This window comes from Varroa destructor, unplaced genomic scaffold, assembly GCF_002443255.2.
Source record: "Varroa destructor unplaced genomic scaffold, Vdes_3.0 BEIS01000005.1, whole genome shotgun sequence".
Taxonomy (NCBI): domain Eukaryota; kingdom Metazoa; phylum Arthropoda; class Arachnida; order Mesostigmata; family Varroidae; genus Varroa; species Varroa destructor.
In genome coordinates, this window is record NW_019211458.1 from 26114387 (window position 1) to 26139295 (window position 24909).

Below are 24909 nucleotides of genomic sequence, written 5' to 3' on the forward strand. Positions count from 1 at the left end.
GTGTTAGCTGTAGAACAGAGTGGCGCATATGATGCATCTGTCAGCTAAATGCTTTTCGCGCGCTCTCTGCTACGGATTTTACATGACGATAAAGATGGCGCGCGTTGTATTGAACCACGGCTACCAGCGCCCCCAGTACCTATTCAGGTAAATTTAAACTAAATATTTTAAGTTCTACGTTCAATACCGCCGTTAGGAATTTTATCAAATGGCTGACTCCTAGAACGAAACATCGTGTCTACGTTGAAAGAGCAGACAAACAAGTTACGCATTACGCCATTATGGGGGTACCTATTAAGGTGATTGTGCGCGGGTTGCATTGTGCCGAAATTCACACCTGATTTATAACAAAGTTGATATTCAATCATATCAGAAGTTTTTTTTTTATAAGATTTGTAGCGTGTCCTTTAGGACACAAGCTTGCGCCGCAAATCCACCTGTATTTCTACGAATCCCGCTTACAAATTCTTAAAACGTTTATTTGAATATAAAAACAAGAAGCACTCTGACTTTTAGCTTTATATAAAATACTGTAGGGCTTCTACTTTACGGAATCACAAGTTATTCATGGATCACTCGAATATCACTGGTTACTCGCATTACGAAAAGCGCATATTGGTAGATAAATACAACACATTCTTTTATAGTCCGTCATTTTATAAATAATTTTAAATGAATTATTCATATAAACGATGCTTCCTTATCCATAGAGCTAACACAATTGAAACGATGTAATAGTTATCAAGAAAAATAGGCACTTGTTGCGTTTTTAAATTCCTATAGAAACCTTTTACCCAAATTTCAGAACTGCAAATTTGAATAACGCAGAATGTTATTTAATCGCGCTTTACTTACAAGTTTAATGAGTTTGAGTTGCACTATCGAGTGCTGAAATTTCAAATGTCGTCATCTTCTTTTATAGTAACTGCCCCGAACCGTCATAAGGGTAGTCCTGTTTGAAAAATAAATGGAGAATGATAAAGACCTAATAATGGTTCAAAAACTAGTAGGCTTTTAAAAAACAAGCTAGAGTACGGTGAAACATTCGAAATGTACTCGTTGTTTTGCGTTCAGTTTGCTCGAACATTTACGACCCATTTAGGTTTGTGATCTAGGAAATCAACGATTTGCAAGTTTTAAATCTACTTGTCTAATTAAATAAGCAGTTAATATATTGAGCTTTGTATTAAATTTTCCAGATCATTTTGCGTATTATTGCGTCACAAATGTCGCATATTAGGTCTCAGTAATACGACTAATTTAATCAATGGATTGATCTCAAAATATTCTTTAAGAAATAGACGCCACATTATAGTTTTTGGGACCTATATGTTATTTTGTTTAGAATTTACTGCAAGCTTCCCAACGTATTATTGCATGTATAATTTAGGTTTTACTTGGTTCATTAACGTTCCCTTGCAACATACTCCCTCAATCCAATTGGCTACTTAAATATAACAAAACGCATAAACAATATTGAATTAAAACATCCATACTACTTTATTACTATTAGCCACTAAAGCTTTCTTTTCGGCCATAGCAAAACTGAAATTCAGTATTCACTGAGAACTTTCTTTCATTGTAACACTATGTACTTCTATTATTTCAGACTCTTGATCTTCTGCACTTCCTTGTAGACGGCCATCTGTTGTATGTATGGATCCCACCGCCAAGCCGTTATCTTCTCGTCCAACCGCTCTTTACGTACAACGACCGGGTGATTTGAAACTAAACTCCTCAATAAAACGAGCACAAATTTCGCTTTAACCTTAGTCATAGCGAGCAGCCCAAAGAATCACCTGTCAAAAAACAAAAAATGAAGAAGTTAATGAACGACTACTGACTAAATATGGTACTGCGTTCCATTACGTTTGTTGGTTCAAATTAGATCATGTCGCTGAATTTAAACGACCTTATTTGGCTAAAACAAAATTATTGCAGTCATCGCAAAGTTGAAGACAGCTGTTGTACAAACTACACCACATAAATCAATAAAACTCATAATTTCTTGAGCATTCCTGGAAACTGGTCTAATTCCGATTTGGTTTTTATATAATTTTCGCATAACAGACAATTGCAATGTAGACAACGCATGTAAAAAAAGACGCTCTCGATTTATGCGAAGGCCTTTATTAATAGCGGCTCTGGGTGGGGCAATATTTGTTTACCTGGATACGCTGAAGTGTGACTCAAATATGCCCACTATAATGAATTTACAATGACTTTAAGTGCCGGAATTTATTAGGACCAAAGTTGAGAAAAAGCAAAGTTCAAAAACAAGGACGAGATGTTTAACGAAAACTAAATATTCAGTAGTAGTATCAAAAAAGCGGCAAGCATATTCGTTCTGCATGTGTCTGCACTTGTCATTATGATGATCATTCCCTTCGCATTTATCAGTCCTTAAATTTTATCTTTGAGGTTCTTTCTTAGATTTATCAGTAACTACATTGAGGGGACGTAACAAAGAGGCATTATTCTGCCTTGTACAGAATACTTCCGGTCAACAGGCTTAGTCTTTTTTAGAATTCAAACGTTTCCAGCTGAGCTATGGCTATATTATTGTTTTATGATTTTTACAATATAGTTCCCTCTGAACTATTCGCTTCTGGGGTAAGCCCGTGACTGTACAACAAAATTTTACTTTTATTTATTTATTTACTTATTTATTTTCATTTGTCGATCTTACCAATTTCTCCAACAAATTTACATTTATCTATTATTATTAAAATTTAATAAAAGATAATTATTATCGTAAAGTATTGATGTAACATTAAAGTGTCAGCACAATATGTAAATAATTTGAATTAGATACAGCTATTATTCTTATATTTATTATTATTTATTATTTATATTCTAATATAATAACCCCATTTATGCAATATTGTCAATAATTTAGTAGTTGAAATTTTTGCTTTTACCAAATTTTTCTATATTTGAATTTTGCTCGTAAACTAAAGTTGACTGTTAGATGTTAGTCGACTGAGATACACAAACGATTATCACCTCGATGGTCGTTTCTTCAATGAAACTCGTCCTTCTATTGTGTCACTCGTGGGTCAAGCGAATTTTTTTAAGGAATTACGAATCATGAAACGATTTGTTCGGATGACCGGAGCCTGCGAGAAATAGAACGGGTATAGAAACAGCCACATTTCACAACGTGTCCCACAATAAATGCTGATGCAGATGCTGTTGCACCGCAACGATATCGCCCACCGCGGCGGGAGCAGAGTATTTTGCTCATCGACGAAGCTCCGCTTCTTCGCTATAGTTCGTATCCAGAAGAAGATTCTCTCGATCACTTCGAAATTTGTGCAAAGTGAACTAAATGCTCTTTAACTAACCAAACATCTTCATTGGTGAGTGACAACCATAATAGTTATATGGTCAAGGTTGTTTTGTGCGTTCATTGTGGGTGAATATGATATTCTATGGAAGAAACACAGATTTCCGCAGCTACAGATCGACTCCTCGTTCTGTTGCGATATTTGCTTAAATAAATACTACAATCGGTGGCTTCAATAATCGCATGCGGAAAAACGTGAATAACTTGTGTTCTGGTGAGTATGAATGCAATGAAGGTGTCCTTCCGTATGTTAGATGTAATCGGTAACTATGGGAAGAGAACAAAGAGGGAGAGATACAAAGCTTTGATTCATACTAAGATTTCTCATCAAATGTTAACGAAACCCTCATTAAGTATTTTTGTTTTCCAAAGGTATTACCACATTGTTGCCAGTTGCTTTGAATAATTTGGTGAAGGAGTTAATCCATCATAAAAGCTCTATTTTGGGATAATGCGTCATTCATTTTTGATCGAGCAGGCACACAACAGACAAATTGTTTAATATACAAGATTTGAGTATGTCTGCGGCGTATCATGGCTACCTGCAATTCAAACGCTCATAGCAGAGGTCTTGCTTTTTGTTTGAATGGGAGCATACGAATTTATTTTATTCATTTTATGCTCATTTCTAATTTTTTTTACGTCAACAAAGTGTCCATTATTCTATCGAGCTGCTATTGCCATTGTAATTGCTTCAATTAATTCTTCAAGTAAGACGTACCGTTTAGCAAGGTTGATTCTTAGTTAATTGCTTGTGAAGTACGAACACGAAACATTTCACGATACCTGTAATTCCTATCAGTGTATTGTTGTTATTGGTGTTCATGTCATCGAAGGTGGGGTGTTAGTTTTTTAGCGCCTAGTATAGACGAGTTGGCTTCTTAGCTGTTCAAGCATTTATCATTGATTAATAGTGCTGGCATTAACAGTAAACCTTCGAGGCTGAAAGGGTTTTTTGATTTAAAAATTGGAAGCCAAGCCTTCATGTGCAGTTTTCGGTAGGTATTTACTATTTGTACCTTAATTAGTATGTGCACTGTCGGCATGTGGATTCGAGATGCTCTAACTGGTATATTGCCTACATGCAATAATTAAATATGTGGTATAGTATTGATGTGCGTTCTTGTAGTATAATGGATCTACAAAATATAAAATTAGTAATTGCTTACTGAATGAAGAAAAAGTGCGGTTAAACAAAAAAAAATGATAGGTCAGCTAATACTAAAGAGTCATCAGAATAAACAATAGTTGTGAATCGTTCGTCGCGCTTTCGAAACGTGCTAAGTGACTGAAGTGAAATAATTGTAAAAGCTCATAACGACCTTGATGATAAATGGATTCTACTAATATGCGAATTGGACAAGTAGTGCATAGACATTTAATTTGAACTGGGCTACTTTCCTAGAATGGGAGAACAGCCATGTGACCGGGATCATAATTTGTTGTCAAATGGTTTTCGAGTCTGTATGTACAAAACGATTTGACCTGAATAACTGTTTGGCGGCTATCATTCGTTAATCTCTAACCAGTGTATTTCTTCATATTTCAGATGGCAGAACGTCGAATAATTTTATTAAGAAATATGCCTACAGAGTGGCTGTTTTTGTCCTGGCTATGGCGCGGAGAAAGGTTCCTCGACTCGGACTTATTCAATCCGCCAGGTTCTGCCAGATTAAGCAAGAAGTTATTCTTGAGAAGTCAGGCCTTTCTGCGAAAGCAAACTGGCAAAAGCTGAAGAACGTATTAAAGAACAAGTTTGGGCACTTTCACAATCAGAAATCACAAAGTCATTTCGGAAATTCTCTGTCAGGAAGCACTGGGTGACGTTGACGAAGCCGCGTGACAGACAATCCAATCATTGACTATATTTGAGGAAAATCAAGTTCTTCGCAATGAACGTCTAATTACGATCACATGTTTAGTGGCACCTATTTCGAGCAAAATTCTTGAGCATATTTTCGAACATGTTATGTTTATGCGTGACCCCTGTGGCGAGGTGCTGGGTTCTCTTCTGCAAAGCACCTCAAAAGAGGATAACGAGAATAAGTTCTTAAAGAAAGTGAAGGCTTTTAGTTTTTCCGAATGCAATGTTCTCTCAGTTGGCTTCGGAAAGATTTCATTTGTGTGCTCAGGAAACCGGTCGAAGATGTCGAAAACCGATAGCGCTTCAGTGATATTGTTTAGAGAACTAACGAACAATCTGGTAGGCTAGCGCCCAAAACCACTGACTATTGATGCACGTTGGATTAAAACGAAAATTTGCAGTTACATGAAAGCGGATATACATGATCGCGATATGTGCCCAAAAGACATTATGGACGTTATAATTATTTGTTTCGAATTCAGCGACGAAGACGATGTGGTATCAGCTGATTCTTTCGAAAAAATCGGATTCAATTGCATTGACTTAATTTCGGGCAGGTTTTGATCGTTTTGTCGCATGAAGCAACAAACCAATAATCTTAGCACAACAGTACATTAAAAATCCCGAAAAGACCGTGTGTGTCGACTGTGAGTTATATTAAAATGAAAAAGATGATGACGAAAGAGAAAAGGCTCCATGAGATTATAACTAACGGTGACAGTAATGATCTAACTACAGACGAATTATGAAGGCAAAAACAAATAGAACTAGCTCAGCGATACGGTGCGAAATCAGGCGGATCTTTCTCATAGGGGAACGCCAGAATAACAATGAAGGCAACGATGACTAGCGGTTATGCGTTACTACTTACGAAGCACAAAAGCGTTCGTAGGCGGTTCGAATCTTGCCCCCCCCCCCCCCCCAGAAGGTTTATGTACTTACTACTATACCCCCACTACGATGAGGTTTATATACTTTTAAAGATCAAAACCTACCGGAGGTGTACCACCTAACATCTAAGTATTTTCTGGACGAAACCTTACAGATGACATTTCTAAGTGCAGAATATCTGAATCTTTACACAAGGTGGAGTCTTTCCAGTTTCGCATAAACTGAACGATAATATGTTGATTTGTGCACCCACTGGAGCCGGTAAAACGAATGTAGCCATGCTGACGATTATGCGCCTAGTACGAAAGTACATTCATGAAACGATCAATCGTGTGTCGAACGATTTCAAAATAGTTTATATTGCCCCCGTGAAGGCGTTAGCTGGCGAAAGGGTGTCAAATTTTGCCTGAAGGCCCTCTTCACTTGGAGTTATTGTTAGGGAGCTAACTGGATACTTGCAACTGACTAAAATGGAAATGACGAAAACTGACATGTTGATTACGACTTCAGAGAAGTGGAACGTGGTCACAGGAAAGATTCTGGAGACGTGCAGGTTGCTGATTCTTGATGAGATTCACTTAATGAGTAGTGATCGTGGTATGGTGCTTGAGGCCCTCGTAGCCCGCACCCTTCGCCAGGTGGAAAGTATGCAGTCCATGCTTCGTATTAATGATTTGTCTGTTGCATTACAGAGCTATGTGGATCTAGCGAATTTTCTGCGAGTAAACACAGCCAGGGGTCTGTACTATTTCGACCATCGTTTAGACCTGTACCTCTATCGCAAACCTTCATAGGTATCGAAGGTCGCAAAAAAAATGGAGCAAGTACAGCGAATGGATGAGGTCGCTCTTGAAAAGGCTTTCGAAATAATCAAGAGTAGCAATCAAGTTATGGTCTTCATTGATTGGCGGAACAATACCCTCCGAGCGGCCGAAGTGATGATGCAAATTACCACTGAGCATGGTAAACTTGAGTACCTTTTGCGGAATAGACATGTACAGTATAAAACCTTCAAGAAACGGCTACAAAGTTCGCGAAATATGAAGCTACAACAGATATTTGCGTCCGGAATGGGCATGCACCACACAAAGATAGTTCGACAGGATCAAAAGTTCGTTGGAGAAGCTTTCTCGGCAGGCGTTATTTCAGTGCTATTCCGTACGTTTACTCTTGTTTGGGCGTGAACTTGCCCGCCAACTGTGTCATCATTAAAGACACCAATTCACAAAACGGCTGCTTTGTCGAACTCAAAATTCTATATGTGCAGTAGATTTTTAGCCGAGCCGGTCGCCCTCAGTTCCAGCAAAATGGCGAGGCTGTGATCATTACGCATCATGCTAAAATGAACAACTACATCTCGCATATGACTAATCAAACTATAATTAAAGGTAAATTTCATGAGAATTTGGTTGACAGTTTGATTGTTGAAATCGTTCTTGGCACAGTTACAATAGTGGATGAGGCCGTGGGTTGGCTAAATTATACATATCTTATGGTGCGTATGAAGAAAAATCCGCTTGTCTAGGGAGTCACATTTAAAGTTGTGTCTAAAGATCAAAGTTTGATCAATTACCGCCGAGAGCTCATTATCGCGGCCTCCAAAAAACTAGATTTAGCTAAAATGAGTTGATACCATGAGAAATCAGGAAGCTTCGATGCAACAGACCTGGGCCGTACTGCGTCCTGCTTCTATATTAAATATGAAACAGTGCTTAGAATCAACGAACGGTTTGAGCGTCGTATATCGTCAATGCAGGATGGTGACGGCTTAGAGATAGTCAGTTACGCGCAGGAGTTTGACCAACGACAACTGCGCGAAGACGTATGCCACGAGCTTCAACTAAAGGAAAGAAACTGCGAACTGCCTCTAAAACAGGGTGTACAAGGCGGAAATGTAAATACCCTGATTCAAAATTATATATCGAGGGGCAATGTAGAGACGTTCTCATTGGTGTCGGATTCAAATTGCATTGCTCAGAACGCCACCAAAATTGGTTTGTTCGAGATGGCGCTTCGAAAGGGAAACTCACTTGCTGCGTAGCGTTTTTTGATGAACGCAAAAATGCTTGAGCGTCAAATCTGACACTTTGATAACTCATTCCGTCAGTTTCCTGGTGTGACAGAGGAAACGCTTCAAATGTTAAAAGAAAAGCATGCCACCATTTCGCATCTTAGAAATATGACTTCGGATGAAGTTGGACAACTTGTTTATAATAAGTCACAATGACGACTTACCCATCAATTTGCACAAAATGTGCCGTTTATTGAAGTTGAGTTTTCAGTAAAACCAATAATTCGTACGGTTCTGAGGGTATCGCTTAATATTATGCCGCCATTTGTTTGGAGTGATCCGATCCACCACAATGCTGAAGCGTTTTGAATCAGGTGGAAGACCCAGAGATTGAGAACATCACACACCCGGAATATTTGGTCCTCAAAAAGAAGCAGATTATGAATGCAGAATCACAAAACCTCGTCTTCTCGATTCCTGTGAGTGATCCTTTACCTGTACAGTATCTGATCCACGTCGATTTTGACAGGTGGCTGGATTCCGACGGCCAGATCCCTATGCCGTTTGAGCATTTGATTCTGCCAAGCGTCTATATGCCCCGCACGAAACTGGTTGACCTTCAGCCGTTGTTAAAGACGGTTCTGAAAAACGAGCTCTTTGAATCACTCTATCATTTCATGCATTTTAACCCAATTCAAACGCGGCTGTTTCACACGCTATACCATACTAACCATGACGTGCTTCTGGGTGCGTCTACAGGATTAGGTCAAACTATCACTGCGGAAATAGCTATGTCCGGCGTTTTCAACATGGAAGAACACCGCAAAATTTGATAAAAGAACGCGTCAACGATTGAAATAAAAGTTTAGTGGGCCAACTTGGTCTAAACATGGTCGAGTTGATGGGAGACTTTATCCCGGATTTCCGGACGACTGCAAACTCCGACATTGCCAGAGAAGTGGAACGGAGAATCCAATTCGCGGCAAACGCGACGCTACGTATAGAATGTGGTTCTCATTGTGATTCACGAGATTTATCTTCTCGGCGAAGACCGAGGCCCGGTCGTTGAAGTGATAGTGTCATGAACGAACTTCATGAACACTTTCACTTAATAAAGCGCGTATCATAAGCCTGTTCACTGCGCTGGTAAACGAGTATGATTTGGGCAACTGGTTGCAGATTACTGAGGTAGGTCTTTTCAACTTCAAGTCATCAGTGAGACCAGTGCAGCTCGAAGTGCATGTGTCAGGTCATCTGGGCAAACACTATTGTTCACGTATGGCGATTATGAATCGGCCCGCATACAAGGCAATTCTAGAGCATTCGCTTAATCAGCCAGGGCTGAGCTTCGTGTCATCCTGTAGGCAGATTCGGTTAACAACGTAGGCTCTCCGAACATCCGTCGTCAATAGCGAGAACCCACAAAAGTGGTTGCGTATGACTGTCACTGATATGCAGCATATTCAGAATCAGGTTCGAGATAAAGATTTGCGCGATTTGCTTGGCTTTGGTATAGGAATGCATCACGCCGGGCTGCAGGAAGAGGATCATCGACTCGAAGAACTTTTTCTCAACAATAAGATTCAAATGTTGATAGCGACGGCCACGTTGGCGTGGGGCGTCAACCTGCATGCTCATCTGGTCATTGTGAAAGACACGGAATATTTCGCCACCAAAACTAATACTTATGTCGACTATCCGATTACGGACGTTTTGCAAATGGTCACTAGAGCGGGACAGCCACAGTTCGATACCAGTGGAGTTGCCGTTGTACTGGTACATAACCAAAAAAAAGATCTTCTATCAGAAGGTTCTCTACGAAACATTCCCAGTAGAGAGTTCTCTTCCGAAAGTGCTTCCAGATCATTTAAACGCTGAAATTGTGGCTGGAACCCTGTCGACTACTCAAGAAACAAGTTTCTATAGAAACTTATTACCTATGCACTAATAAAACTGGTTCTTTCGCATTGCACAGAGATCGGGGACGAGCGCACGTTGGCGCCCACGTCCTTTACAAATATCGCGTGCTACTATTATCTTTTGCATGAAACAGCGAATTTTTTTCACGAAACGCTGAAACGCAAATTGCACTTGCTTGCAATTGGTCAAAATACTGGGTGATTGCAAGGAGTTTGCGCAGTTATCTGTTCGATACAACGAAGATAAGGAACATGCAGAATTGACTAGAGACTATCGCTGAGACCATTATTGCAAAAGCTACAGAAGTTCACATACAAAACGCAAAACGTTATTACAGCCGCATATGGAGTACTGCCGATTACCGTGCTCAGACTACGGGCTTGATCTCGAATCCGTTCTTGATCAGATTTCAAGGGTTATCCAAATTCAGATAGATATTCTTACAGCCCGACGTTATTTGTCATCTGTGTTGAACTGTATGACATTGATTCAGACTATAATGCAAGCGCGATTCCAATATCTTGACGATCCTCTTAAAACGTTACCGGAAATTAGCCGCGAACACCTGTACATACTCCATAAAGCCAATATGTCTACGCTGGCCGAAAAGGTCCGCAAAAGGGAAGGTTTCGCAACTCTTCAAAAGTATCTACAGTTAGGGTTTGATCCCGAGTACGTTAAGACAGTCATAACAGTCTGCAAAGAGTTCCCATAAATAGTATTAAGAATCTTCGTCGATGGGCCAGGTGGCAGTCTTTGCAAATAAAAAGTAGACCTTTACAAGGCCCTGTGCCAGCAGATTACTATATTAAGGTCAAGCCTTGGTATTAAGAAGACTACCTAGTGAGCGTTGACCTGACTTGGCATAACTCTAAACCGGGTCAGCGTGGCGTCCCGAAAGCGGCAATGCAGTCACGGACGCTAAAGTCCACAAATGAAAACTGGTTTATCATCTTAGGATATTAAAGGTTCTGGCGAATTATACACTCTCAAAGAGCTATCAGGCTTCTACTACTGACGACTCACCAATTGACGTTCAGTGTGCTGAGGAGTATAAATCAGCGGACGATTCTCACCACATTCGTCGCACCCGACGTTTACTTTGGACTCGATCAGGAATACAATCTGCATCTCGAACCAGAGAGGTAGCTAGGCCTATAATATTACAAGGTTTAAGAAATGGAAACTGAGTAAATTTGACTGATAATTTAGAAAGTACTATACAGATGCCAGGGGAGTTGAGCAGCAGAACCAGCTAGTGAGGGTTCGTAAATGCTTGTGAATGAAATGGTCGCCCAACTGTAGCTTATATCTTTGTAATAAATGTTAAATGTTAACCGTTTTAGTAGTGTTTTCCATTAAGGATATGCTTGAAGATGAGAACGTATTTTAGGCGTCATCATTTGATGAGAAATTCCAGTTCCGAACCGAAAAGCAAAAATGGACATGTTTCGACTCCCTTACTGTAATTAGTTACGACAAAAAATACGTGATAATAAATTGGTCATGGTATATCATCAAAATAAAGGTGCAAAATTATTGCATTACCTACATATATATTGTGGTTAAATTTTCGAATAAAAATGGAGTCCTCGAACTAGTTGAGCTGCGAAAAAGGAGGCAATAATCAAAAACAATGGTGTGTATCTTTCTTGACAAAAAAGAAGCGCACGCAAAAAGATATATGGAGGGAGAACTTTGGTCTTTTATGAAACCTCTAATGATAGTGATTACCAACTAATGACACCGCATTTCGTTGCCTGCAAAATAATAATAATAGAAGTCTAGCTTATTGAAATATGAATTGCATGCAATGAAATACATAAACAGCAATATCTACATATATTGGGGTACGCGTCCGAGATTTAGAGTTCTCTACATACGAATTTCGAGTGTTATTAGGTCTCTTTCAAAATGTTAGATTCAACAAAGTAATTTTGATTAGATGGAACAATCAGGGCAAGTTTGTATCCCTGGTTAGTGTCCGACCGTCGTAGTTAATTTGCATGATAGTCCAGTCTCGTCTATTTTTTAAAATTTATATGAATATACTGCATTGTAGTAGTTAGAGTCTTGTAATAAGTAGTAAAATTATAATAGTTAGTAGAATAGATGAATGATGACCGACATTACAATGTCGGTCAGACAGAATTCATACCGATGAAGCTCGGAGCATTGATAGAAGTCCGCACCTAGACAACATCAGCTAACAGTTCCTTTCTATTGCCTTCGAAATGTTTCATAAGCGGCTAAACTTTATAATATATAGGTAAAGCTCTTTTGTTTTGAATGAACCTGCAACTCACAGAGGAATTCACGACGATTTTCTGACTGAGCTTCCCATTATTTTGAACTGAACCATGTAGTTTATATGTTTAGGTTATTCGCAAAGTGCGGCGCTTACATCCGAATTTTTTTTTTATACTTTGTTTGAAAACTGTAGATAAAAGCAGATTTCAAGATTTCGGGGGTGCTAGAAGCGTTGTTCCTAATGAGCACAACTATTAATTGTGAAAATCATTTACTGCGATTATAGGATCAATTTAGGAAGTAAAACACTCATTAGTCATTTTGAAAGTATTATTTTTTAATTCGCGAGTAACGTTTTAATCACAGCCGTGCATATAGCGCAATAGGTAGGTATAAATTCATAAGTGCCATTCAAATACCCTACATACAAAAATATCTAACGAAATTAATTTTTAAGGTACTAACAGCACAGAAGTACCAAAAATGCAAAACGTGCAAAAAGTCTCAGAAGAGTTAACTGTTAAAGCTTACCTAGGTAACCCAATTCATATTCTCTTTTCCAAAACGACTGCTTGCCTTTCTAAATCAAGGCAGGTGCATCAAAGGTGACTTTCAAAGTCCTCTTCAATTTTGAGCCCTCTATAATCAAACACTACTGAGGATCTTCCGGTTTACCTCGTGAAAATCTTTCTCGAACTTTTCAAGAACCACATGAAACTGGTAGTAACGTAGGTCGTCGATTCCGGCAAAGTAGGAAGTTTTTAATCTCGTTAATGCTTCATCTAACGTGAAAAGATCGGATGATATATGATTTTCGCTTAAATTTTGAAAGCGGCGCACGGTTTTTAGCATTGACTGGTTTATTGTTTTGTTCTAGCAAAAATTGGCTTTGTTTTGATACCAAATGTAGCGGATGATCGCACGTTTGTTACGACAAACAGCTTTCCGAAGATTTATCGGGATTATTATTATTAGGCGCCACAATCACATCAAATCAAGCAAACATGGGATCGTGCAACAGTGTAACAGCGTCTCAGTCAAATAAGTGCAAGCATATGGCTGCTGACTACTCACTAAAAAGCTATTTATGGGGATTTTTTCCAAAATACTTTAAAATGTAAGCTTTTTCCTGTTACAATAAAGTAATAGTCATTAACTCAATGGACCCAAATGCCGACGTTATACTTCAGCAGCGACGTCTTAACTGCTCTGAACATTTCCTTCATGTAACATGGTTATGTTACACACTCCGTTAAACTTATAGAGAGGTGAGGAGCAGGTAGGGCTTGAGCTCGTTTTGCGTAAACTATTGTAACGCCAATGTCAAGCTAAATGTGTTAATTCTGTCCGATTTCTATTCTGTTCTTGCCATGTTTCTGAAAGGATAAAGCGGTGGCATCTTACATTGAGTTTTTACTACGAAATAGACTGAGTGGTGCTCAGGTTGTCTTTGAATGTATTACTGGTCACGCTTAAACTGAGACTGAATTCCGCGTTAATGACAAAAAGGTACGGGATTGTTTACCGCTTTCCAACTTTGTATATGGCCAGGGCAAAAGCTGCGTTGTCATGAACTCTGTCACGCTACGGCTCCAGATTTTACTCTCTTAGTGAAGAAACTCATTGTGAGGGCCAAGTTGATTCGATTCATCAAGTTCAATGAATTCGTAAGACTGAGGAGCGTCAACTTCTCAGTATGTCGTTATGTTTGGCTGTGGTATATCATACCATACCAAACTTTTGCTTTTCTCGTGTTGGTCTGCAGATTTCTCGCTGTTCGTGACAGTGCTGAGTCTGGTTCTCCTAGGCATTTTTATGACTGATGGTTTTCGACAATGTCTCTTTTCTGGTATGAAGTGTGTTTGCTGAATTGATTAGTATATCCATATGTCGTTCCGTTTTCAATAATTTTATGTCTCACATCATTTGTAAATCGAGAAAGTTACCGTCGTATACCATATGTTGATATCACTGATCATGAACTAATAACCAGCATTATGATCAGTTTTCAACTGTATAAGACTTAGGATTGAATTGCGTTGTTTATGTATAAAAATGAGATGTTGGAATACGCATGCAAAGCTAGTGTGCCCGTGGAGCTCGGGATTGAAGAGTACAGACAAGATTCATGCAGTGAATTCGCTCGTCTCGGGTTGCGAAAACGACTAGAAGTATAACGACAAAGCTACAATAGAAAATTAATTTTATAGTTCTTTCTCAGCGCTTCTTTCTATGGCAAGCTGATTAATGATGTTGTTTTAGCATTTGGTTCAGTCTGAGCGACTTGGAAGGCCTTTATCGCTCAGTACCTATACGCTGTCCATATGGGATTCGACGAGTTCCGAATACCTAATCAGACCGGAAAAACCCCATAGACACACAAGGTTTTCACTGGTCTATCGCTAATGTTTCAAAGCGGAATTCATTGCGTCAATTGAATAAAAATTGCGCTTAAGTAATACAAAGCCCTGTAGGTTGTATTTGTATCATCGATTTCTAGGAGGTGCTTCTAAGAGCCTTGCGCACTTTCGGCAAGAAACAGGCTCTTAACGAAAATGCTATCTGAAATGATTTTATGTTAAGCCTTATCTATATTGGGGTTAATGGATACAGAACCCTATTTTTTTGTCAACCGCAGAATAATAAATATTCTATCACAAACGGCAGTGGATTATTTTATGTAAACCTATAAGCATTTGCTTGAACATATTTGCTGTTGCTTATTTTATTTAAACATAGACTTCATCGCTCTTTTTATTGATATGTGTACTGCCGTGATATGGTTACATTTCCTATTTGGAATGACTTTAAACATTGTCTTCGAAGCATTGTAATAATGCTTTTATAGCTTGAATCGATTTTTGTTTTGCGACGAATTAACCAAGATATCGATACATAAATGACACGGCTAAAATATTTTTCAACTGATATAGCAAATGCATAACATTTGATTAAATAATTACAGGAATTTTGACTCGAACTCCGATGCAATACCGTTATGACAGATGACGAGACAGCAGCTGCCGATTCGACTGACGAATCGGAACCCAGTGGGTCAAAAGTTAGTGCAGCGAAAGTATCTGGAGAGGCCTGCAAAACAACCTGCAAGGCTCGTAAAGACCTTCCGTTGAAGGTTCAAGTGGAAGTGCTAACGAAGTTGATGGCTGGAGCAAAACAAAGCCAACTTGCCATCGAATTCAATGTCTCGCAGAGCCAGATCTCGCGGATCAAATCAAGCCAAGAACGGATTCTTTGTCAGTTTCTAAACAATGGCAATCTGAATAGGCGAAGAGCTCGTGTTGGTCCTCAAAAAGAGCTTGAGGAAGAGTTGCTTAAGTGGTATCAAGACGAAGTTAGCAAAGGAACAGCATTCAATGGCAAGTTTATCCTATGTTCCCACCTATGTTGTTTCAAAAGCACGTTATAGACCTAAAAATATTGTAAGAGGGCTAACAAGCATGCCAGTCACGGAAACTCAACGGCTTTAGGTGTTACCCGTGTTGCTTATATGGTCCACGGATTGGTAAATCTAAGCATATGCGCCGGGATGTTGAACGCTTTATTTGCTTTCTAATCGCCTGTACTCATGAAAGTACCTCGGATCTTTAACACTTGTAACACACCGCATGCACGAAATAAGATAATCTTCCGTTTAATAGCTTCCGTTTAATGATAATTCTGACGAATCTGCAAATGTCACACGACACTGATTATCGAAAAAAAATTCGGTCTGCCATTCTCGATAGGAGGTCCGGTTTTTTACTTTCTACAACTCATTATTATTACTGTTCTTGTGCATTGCGTTGCAGGCGTAATGATTACTAGCCGCGCCAATCAACTCGCGAAAGAGCTAGGTTTATTCGATTGGAAAGCTTCAAAGGGTTGGTTCTATAGGTGGCGACTACGAAACAATGTTTTGTTACGAAGCTCTCTTACGTCCGCTTTAGAACCTGTTGAAACAGAAACCAACGCGGCGTCATCTGCTCTCGCCGAATTCAGGAAGGTCTTAGCAAATTATGCACACGGTTAGTGAGGACGTTGTATTTGCATTGAAACTGTTGTTTCTCTATACTCTTGTTATAGTTATGTGGTGATAGTGTGCGTGCTTGCTCTAATTTAGAAACAATTAAATAATCTAGGTATGAAACTGGGTGTAGACGTGATTTGTTTCGTGTTAAGCGAACTCAACCGTCTGAAACAATGTTTAGCAGCGGTACAGGAGCTAAAACTCGAAGCATTTAGACGAGATAACGAAAGCAGATAAAGCAAATGGACAAAAAGAGATCGTTAATTATTTAACGACAAACGTGCAACATTTAAATGTAATAGTACACCAATAATGCATATTCTAGCATCGCACGGCGTACTTTTTCTATATTTCATATAAAAAACGAGTTTCCGATAGAACTCTGGTAATAAATGTTATATTACGGGCTAATTCAAACCGAACTTTTAAAACTACATTTCACATTCAAAGCTAGTGTTTATTATAAGGCTGGCAATGTTGCAATGTTTCCAAATATACACGTTGTTATCTAGTCATTGTAAGCATACTACTGTATGATTGAATAGATTCAAGTGTATGTTGATCGTAAATAAAATGCAAAAGACTGCTTCGAAGGCTCTTAGCTGTGGAGAACGTCGAAAATTAAAATTAAATCTGTTATTATATTGTCCGGCAGATAACGTATATGTGATGGACGAAGCCACGCTTCTTTATCGTACACCACCAAGTAAAGAAAGACAACTCTTTGTTGATCCGCATGAACGAGTAGCAATTCTATTTTGTGCCAATCGATCCGGGTCTGCACTAATGCCACCTGTACTTATTGGGCGAACAGCAGAACCTGCATGTCTCAAAGGCGTGAAGAAATACCCCGTTCTGTACACAAACTCGCCTGGAGCAATGATGACATCAAACATATTCCACGGATGGCTACAACAAATAGATTCCGATTGCGCAAAAAGCAACAAGAAGATTGCTCTCGTCGCCAATGACATTCCGGTATTTTAAAACTGATTTCAAATGTTTGATTCCTTGACTGATAATTATTAATGATTCGTCTTCGTTAGCATAACTAAATAAAAAAAATATGAGAGGTTTTTTCCGAAGAGCGGATAATTTACGAATTTCGGAAAAATCTCTGATCATTTTGTGAATTATAACTTCGTGAATTATAATTTCGTTTAGAGAGCATTAAGTACGACAGTCACATGGGATCGCTTCCAAGTTATCGACAAATTCTAGATAATACGTATAAGTATACTTATTAGTAGTAAACCTATTCAAAGTATTACCTAATGAGCTGAATGAAACATTAACAAAAAAATATATTTGCATGTACCGTCATAACAATAGGCCCATAGAGTGCCTCATCTGATCCTTAAGAATATTCGTCTGATATACCTGCCGTATCAGATCCGTCCACTGGAAAGCCTTGTAGCTAAATTCAAGCTTCGCTATCGAGAACACCTGGTTCGAGAGCTAGCAGTACTGTGTGATTACTCTCTCCAAAGGGTTCAGCAGGCATCGACTGTAAGTATTTCCCAAATGAGATCATCAGATCTTTGTCTAAACATAAGAAAGCCGCTTAAAAGATGTGCGCCTTATTATGTTATCATAACATTCTCATGACCTTCTAACTAAAGACACAACAATCCTCACTTCGCCCAGTACTTTCAAAGCTCGTTGGTTTCTGCTACAAATACTCCACAGATAGCAGACAATCAAGTTGCGTGAATCCTGTGTTGTTTTTCTTGTTCATTATATACTAGCATTGTGAGTCTCTTTAGTAATTCTTTAATTTTTTCAGATCTCATTACTAAGATGTATGCATTTTGTCAAGTTGGCGTGGAATCAACTGACTACCGAGGATGTTTCTTCCTGCATTGAATCTATCATAAGGACAGTGCTCGGAGTGAATTTCGAACCTGAGAATAATGATTTGGACACACCTCTGCCGACCAACGACGTGGGTCCGTTGCCATTCGACCTAGAACCCTCAGACCTACGAGTACTCGAGCAATTAGAGAAACAGATGGAGATAAAACTTGACAATGAAGCCCTATTAGCTGTTGAAGAGAACGATTTTTTCGACGAGCAATTTATGGGACTCAAACTCGCTCCGCCCAAAAAGCGCGAAATACATGCCGCTCTTGAGGTTAGCACAGGAAAAACAATGCATAAAAATGGACTTCGTAAGAGCGCAACACAGAGCTCGAGTAATGCTTTGATATTTTCCGCAGTTGTATTTTCTCTTTATATATTGTTAATTATGATACATACTGTGTCAGCTTTTTTAAAACGTACACCGGATGAAACAACGACATATATGAATAAGCATGCATCATAGGGTCTTCGAGGAGTAGGCTTAGCTGTAAATACTTTACTAAAACCCTTAGCCTATTATAATGCTACATTTAGCCGATGTAAACACTAGGAGCGTTGTTCTTTTTGCGTTACTTTATTAGTCACCTGCGTAAGATATTTTATAATCAAAACCGTTTATTGTAATCACAAAAAGGTAACATCCTTTTCCCTTTTTTGTCGTGATGGCATAGCTATAAAGGCAAAAACGACACTAAAGTAATTATAATGGTTTTTCTGTAAGACTCATCGAAATCAGGCTCCTTATCATATTCTTTAGAAACTTACCTTAGACTTTGTTCCAGTTACATTTTCAGTCTTTTTGCCTTGTATAATTTGCTTGCAAGCAAATTATATAAATCGATTCAAGCGTTTCTAAATACTATCATATTAAGCAACGTCCACCATTGTGACAATACGTTATTTTGTGCACAGGTACTGCGCCGTTTCTATGATCTGAACGGCTATGACCCTGCTCCATTATATGGTATAGATGAAACACTGCAACAGCACATCGCGCAGCACGGCCTTCTACCCTTGCCGGGCCCAGGTGCACCTAGCCAACAAGCTCAAACGACATGTCTGATCACTCAATCTAATGCTGGTTCTTCAGGACCTCCAGTAGCAGGAACTGGTACAACCGTTGTACCTCATCCGGGAGCCAGTTTGAGTCATCCCGCTCATGCGCTCGGCTTGGGTGCTCATCCTCAACTATTGGCCGTTAGACCCTCTACGTCCGCAGCGATTCCGCTGGACGATATCCATATGCAACAGTCTGCCCACCCGTCACATCAGCATCTAACACAATCGCATATTATTCAACTGGGATAGTTTAAACGATAAAAAGCCGTTTTCTCGCAAACTGTGTAATACACAACTTTGTACAATAAAGTAAAAAAACAATTTAAGGTTTCAATTAAGCCTACATGGGCTGCGTTTAAGAGCTTTTAGCATGTTTGATGGAAAAACTGTAGGGAAACCTAATTGAGGCCGGTTATAGTAGCGGTTTTATACTACAGTCATGAAATGAAGCCATTTGCAAACAGACTTCGAATTATGTCTAGATGGCTCCTTCTGTGACTATGCGATCTTATATTTTCATTTACTTTAAATAAAAAATCTAAAAATGTCAGGCGAATCCTTAGAACAGTCACTTTTCTTTTCTACATGAGACAAGAGCTTTAATATCTAAAATTACTGAAATATTTACAGGTAACTAACCTTGCTTTGACTTTGTTCGTTACCTGATTTGATTCATTTGACTTGGTTATTATTATTATTATTTTCATAACTATTTATCTTATTCAGGAGCCTACAAAAAGCCTAAAACAAACTTCTCAAAGTTTCCGATAATGTCATAGGGTGTGAGTGGAAAATACTGTGTGATGTATTTTCTTGAAATTGCCCTATTTTTTATATAGCTAGGGTAACTTAGTACCAGTTCCATGTAAAGGAGCAGGTACACCGAGCCCTAGCATTTTCTTTTTACATACAAATATATGTATACAAAAAACACAGTTAATTTCAATATATTTCTTTATTTGACTCAATATAAGCTGCCAGTTTGATATGTTTAACAGGTACCATGTATCTAGTACATATCTTATTACATAGTTTGCATAGAAACGTGAGTACTTACCACTAACCTACAGAGGAGTGCGAAAGTTTTTTAAACAATTTCTTTGAAAATGTAGTTCTCCTTGCTCTTGCCCAAATGTTTCATTTATTTCCGATCATATTATCTCGTGAAAGATATGACTAAGCCGTTGAAATACTAAGCGCAGTTAGAATATATAACTTCAATTTGCATGTAACCGTTTTTAAATTTTAAAGTAAATTACATATGTGTAACTTTTCCTTCCATGTCAATTTACAACATCTTAAACACTTGATTGCTTATCCTCATGCCAAAATTACAACGTGTCATAAGACTTGAAATCTTTTACTTAATTTTCTCTGGCGAAACATTATCTACAAATATCCTGAAAATACTATCCTCCGTTTCAAACTAATTTTCTCCATACCTGAAACTGTCTTCGCATTTCCTCTATACTTGCCATAAAAAAAAAGTTATTCGCTTCAAAAGTTGATCCTTGTGCATTCACTATTCTTAATTACACACTGAAAATGTAATAAAGGTTATAACCCGTTAAATAGTGTATACATTTTGGACATTTAATAAACACATCTATTACTATTTTTAATTATCGTGTTCGAGAGCTAGAAGAAACGTCCGTCGGGAAAAACGACCTATTTCGAAGAACCCAGAACATTTGATTTACCCAATGCATCTAGAGCGATACCACAAGCTTTAAGACTATGGATCATCTATAGTTTTCTTACATCTCAGCAAATATATTTCGTATCTTCTAATCGTGCCACGAGACAATTTCAATTTATAAAGCCATCTTGCAAAACTATACATATAACTCTTATAATTTATTTTCGCTATCTTGTTTAAAATATGATCTCTATGCGTAAATGTTTGGGAATAAAGTAAACGCATGTCATGCCGACACAAAGCGTTTCGAAGAACCCAATCTAAATTTACTTCACTTTGCGTTCCCAGGATAACCCTCGTAAGGGACCACGAGCTCCAACATCGTAAAACAATAGCTTTTAGCCATGCGTAAGCATTTAGTAGTAAAATATTTGAGCCGAAAATTGACTAGATTTCTTTTACTCTTGGTTGGAAATGCCGATACATTACAAAACATTGACCAAATGACCCAGGCCAATAAACGTATGTTACACGTGTTGCAAAAATGCAGGGTTCAACTGAGGAAAAAACTAAGTGTTAAAAAAGTTCTAAACCTACAACTTTTTACCCTGCAAATGATAACATCGAAACTGCTGTTAATCGACAGACCTCTAAAATAAAAGAGGAATAGATAATACAGGTCATTATATTACATTAGTATATTATCATATTATAAATCTAACTAACCAATGCATCAAATCAAATAAATACACTTTATTTATAATGAATGAACTGTCTGCACAGTCAATTTTGCTCACCAAAATAATGAAATGCCTACATTATAAGCTAGCAAACAAAAAAAATCGAATGCACGTATTTAATGCTCACATGCTTTGCCTGGCTTACACGCCACACCACACTCACCAGCCTCTACGACAAAATGGCTGTGATGCCGTTGACACCGCGTAAGTCACGAGTGTTCGAAGCCCATGAGGGCGCTGTAATCGCAGGAGCACGAGACAAAGTGGGATGGCGGGCCTTACCGAAAGAGAGACCGCTTTTCGTGAGTTCTCTGTTACTCTTATATTTATAAATAATCATAATTGACCAGGTATGTACTAGCCATTAAATTGTACATTGAAAACAGTCACATAGCAATAAGTACGCACAGTACTTACGGAACTAGCAAGAATACATTAACTAGTATGACCATTCTACACACAGAACTGATAGATATTACTGTGCAGGAACCTGATGAGACCAAAGTTACAACAGACATTTTTATATCTAATAGGTTTCTACTCCTATGGCGCACATGGAAATTAATACGAACGTCCACTTGATGATCTACTAATAGAAGTCATTATTATTATGACAACAGTTCATAAATATATCACTAAAGGCTAAAATACAAGTACACTTTTAATTTTTCAAAAAATATAATACTTACGGACTTGAAGTAATGTTCACAGTTTTTATAATGTTTACTCTCCCCTTTCCTTCTTCATTGTCATGGGATTTTTTATTAATCCCAATCTCTCCGAACTGATACGGCCTCAGAGTTCGCATATCTATTCAAACTTCAAAGTTTATCTAAATCTTAAATCGTTTATATATTTTATTACTATCCCGCTTGAACGCAGAGTGACAAAAAGAACGGGTAATTAAATTAAACGAAAATGTAAGCAATCTAATGAGGAAAGTTAATCCGGTGGACAGGAGGAAAGCCAGGTAATAGGAGATTGGGTGAACGAAGTAAAGGTGATGTACTGTAGATATGTATATACAGGATACGGCACCTAAACTAGGACAAACGTAGGTAGACTATTTGTCGCAACGGGCAGGTTTTGATACACCTAGAGGAGAGGGTCTCCTGCAGAAAAAAAAAACAGTCATTTTGATAGGAGGATATCATTTGCCGGCCGGGTCATCTAGATAAGCTTCAACGGTTAGTTTTTTTGAGGCTTTTTACACGTTTTATATTTTCTGGCCGATGTGATCCCTAGCATTTTTCGAGACACTTACCCTGTTATTACCTTATAATTGAACTTCCATTGAAATTTTTTCAACGTAATGTATTGGAACAACACTGGTGATTTTATACCAACTAACATAATTTAATGCGTGATAAGCACAAAAAGTTACATGCGGATTAAAAATGATTATTTTGAAAATTATTAGAGTGGCTCAGGTCTGGAATTGAAGCTGTAATTGCTGTGAATGATGACTATATTGAGCACACGTGAGTCTCAGTAATACACATCTAACACACGCAAGAAATGCAAACGGCAACTAATCTCTTTGTATAAGATTTTAAACAGGTGCCGTGTTCTATATATGTATATATATATATATATGTATGTGTATATATATATATATATAGACTTTTTCAATCTGCGTCCTTGTTCTTATCTTTGTTTCATCATTATTAAATATCACCGGGTCTCGACCGTGGTATATATATATATATATAGCGCTTAGAAAAGGCATGACTAGCTTGAAATTGAGTTTAGGATGTTAAATCTACCGCAACATTAGGAGCGATAAATGATTCTGTTCACTATAGAAACCTTAAAAACTGCTAAAGTATATCACGGGTATTATCTTAGTTAATTCATTGTAGTGACAAGTTCGACTACTTACAACTAAGAATGCAGTGTTTATATGAGTCAAGTTTCTATGCCTGTTCTTGTTGAATTTTCACACCCGATTCGATGAACTCAGAATAAAATTGATATTAAATTAGACGAGAAGTTTAGTTTTATAAGATTTGTAGAGTGTTCTTTAGGATAGAACACTGTGTCGCAAGTTTGCCTGTATTTCTACCCGCTTATGGATTCTTAAAATGTTTATTCGAACATAAAAGACAAGGAGCACACTCACTTTATATAACTAAAAAGGATCTTTGCTTTACGAAATCACAGGCCATTTATGAATCATTCGAATATCATTAATTAGACGCATTACAAAAAACGCATATCTACAGATAAATACAACATATTCTTTTATAGTCTATCGTTTTATAAAGGGTTTTAAGTGAATTATCTATCTAAACGGTGCTTCCTTATCCATCAAGCTAACGTACGACATGATAATTACCAAGTAAAAAAAGTACTTCTTGCGTTTTTTAATTTCTACAAAAACTTTTAGCCAAATTTCGGAACTGCAAATTTCAGTAGCGCCGAATTTTATTTAATCAAGATATTCGCGCTTTGCTTACAAGTTTAATGAATTTGAGCTCATATTGGGATTTTCCTATATTGCTACCCGTGATAAACTTGCAAACTGTGCAAGACGGAAATGATAAGCAGTGTTAAGCGCTGAAATTTCAAGAGGGTGAAAAGAGTGGAAAATGATACTCTATCGTCAGCAAGCTTAGTCTTTTTTAGATTCCTAACGCCTCCAGCTAAGCCATGGCTGTGTTATTGTTTTATGACTTTTAGAATACAGTTCCCTCTGAGCTATTCGCTTCTGAGCTGAGCTGGTGATTGTACGACAAAACTCTACAGTTTTCTTCTTACCAATTTTGCCAACAAATTTACATGTCTTCATTATTATTAAAACTTAATATTAGAAAATACTGATGTAGCATCAAAACGCCAACACAGTGTATAAAGAACTTAAATTAGATATAGCTATTATTATTATGTTTATTATTACTATTTATTATTTAACATATAAATATACCTTCCTGTTCATTTAATAACCTCTTTCGTGCAGTATTGCCAGTAATTTAGCAGAATTTTTGCTTTTCTCAAATTCTTCTATATTTGAATTTCGCTCGTAAACTAAAGTTCACCGTTATATGTTAGTCGGCTGAGGTACACAAACGATTATCATCTCGATAGTCGTTTCTTCAATGAAACTCGTCTTTCTGTTGTGTCATTCGTCAGTCGAGCGAATTTTTTCAAGAAATTACGAATCATGAAATGATTTGTTGAGATCACGAGAGCCTACGGGAAACAGCCACATTTCACAACGTGTCCCGCGACAAATGTTGACGCAGATGCTGTTGCACCGCAACGATTCGGCTCACCTCGGTGGGAACAGAGTATTT

At 38.0% G+C, this 24909-nt stretch overlaps 1 protein-coding gene and 1 long non-coding RNA gene across 8 annotated transcripts; one reads left to right on the forward strand and one right to left on the reverse strand.

Annotated features, from left to right (window-relative positions):
* The first annotated feature begins 5 nt into the window (after positions 1–5).
* On the forward strand, positions 6–2025 carry LOC147755478 (uncharacterized). Its single transcript, XR_015329418.1, has 2 exons — positions 6–147; positions 1610–2025. It is a non-coding gene; the product is annotated as an uncharacterized LOC147755478 (long non-coding RNA).
* Positions 1477–24801, reverse strand: mRpL33 (mitochondrial ribosomal protein L33). 7 transcript variants are annotated; one of them, XR_015329415.1, is made up of 5 exons: positions 24540–24801; positions 18941–22725; positions 11374–11498; positions 11062–11190; positions 1781–1799 (listed from the first exon to the last, which is right to left on the reverse strand). XR_015329415.1 is itself a non-coding variant. In XM_086991651.1 (3 exons), exon 3 carries the CDS (start codon positions 1775–1777, stop codon positions 1601–1603), a length of 177 nt encoding a protein of 58 aa, XP_086847777.1. In that variant the 5' UTR covers positions 1778–1799; positions 11062–11190; positions 12817–12954; the 3' UTR covers positions 1477–1600. The 7 variants fall into 7 exon arrangements, 3 of the variants coding, with proteins under 3 accessions (XP_086847777.1, XP_086847776.1, XP_086847775.1); XR_015329414.1 differs by having other exon boundaries at positions 11062–11498; positions 18941–21890; positions 22303–22725; positions 24540–24751; XR_015329413.1 differs by having other exon boundaries at positions 11062–11498; positions 24560–24801.
* Between the last annotated feature and the right edge of the window lie 108 nt (positions 24802–24909).

Coding starts and splice junctions, on each gene's coding strand:
- mRpL33 (XM_086991651.1), bottom strand. CDS start 1,777: ATGACTAAGGTTAAAGCGAAATTTGTGCTCGTTTTATTGAGGAGTTTA.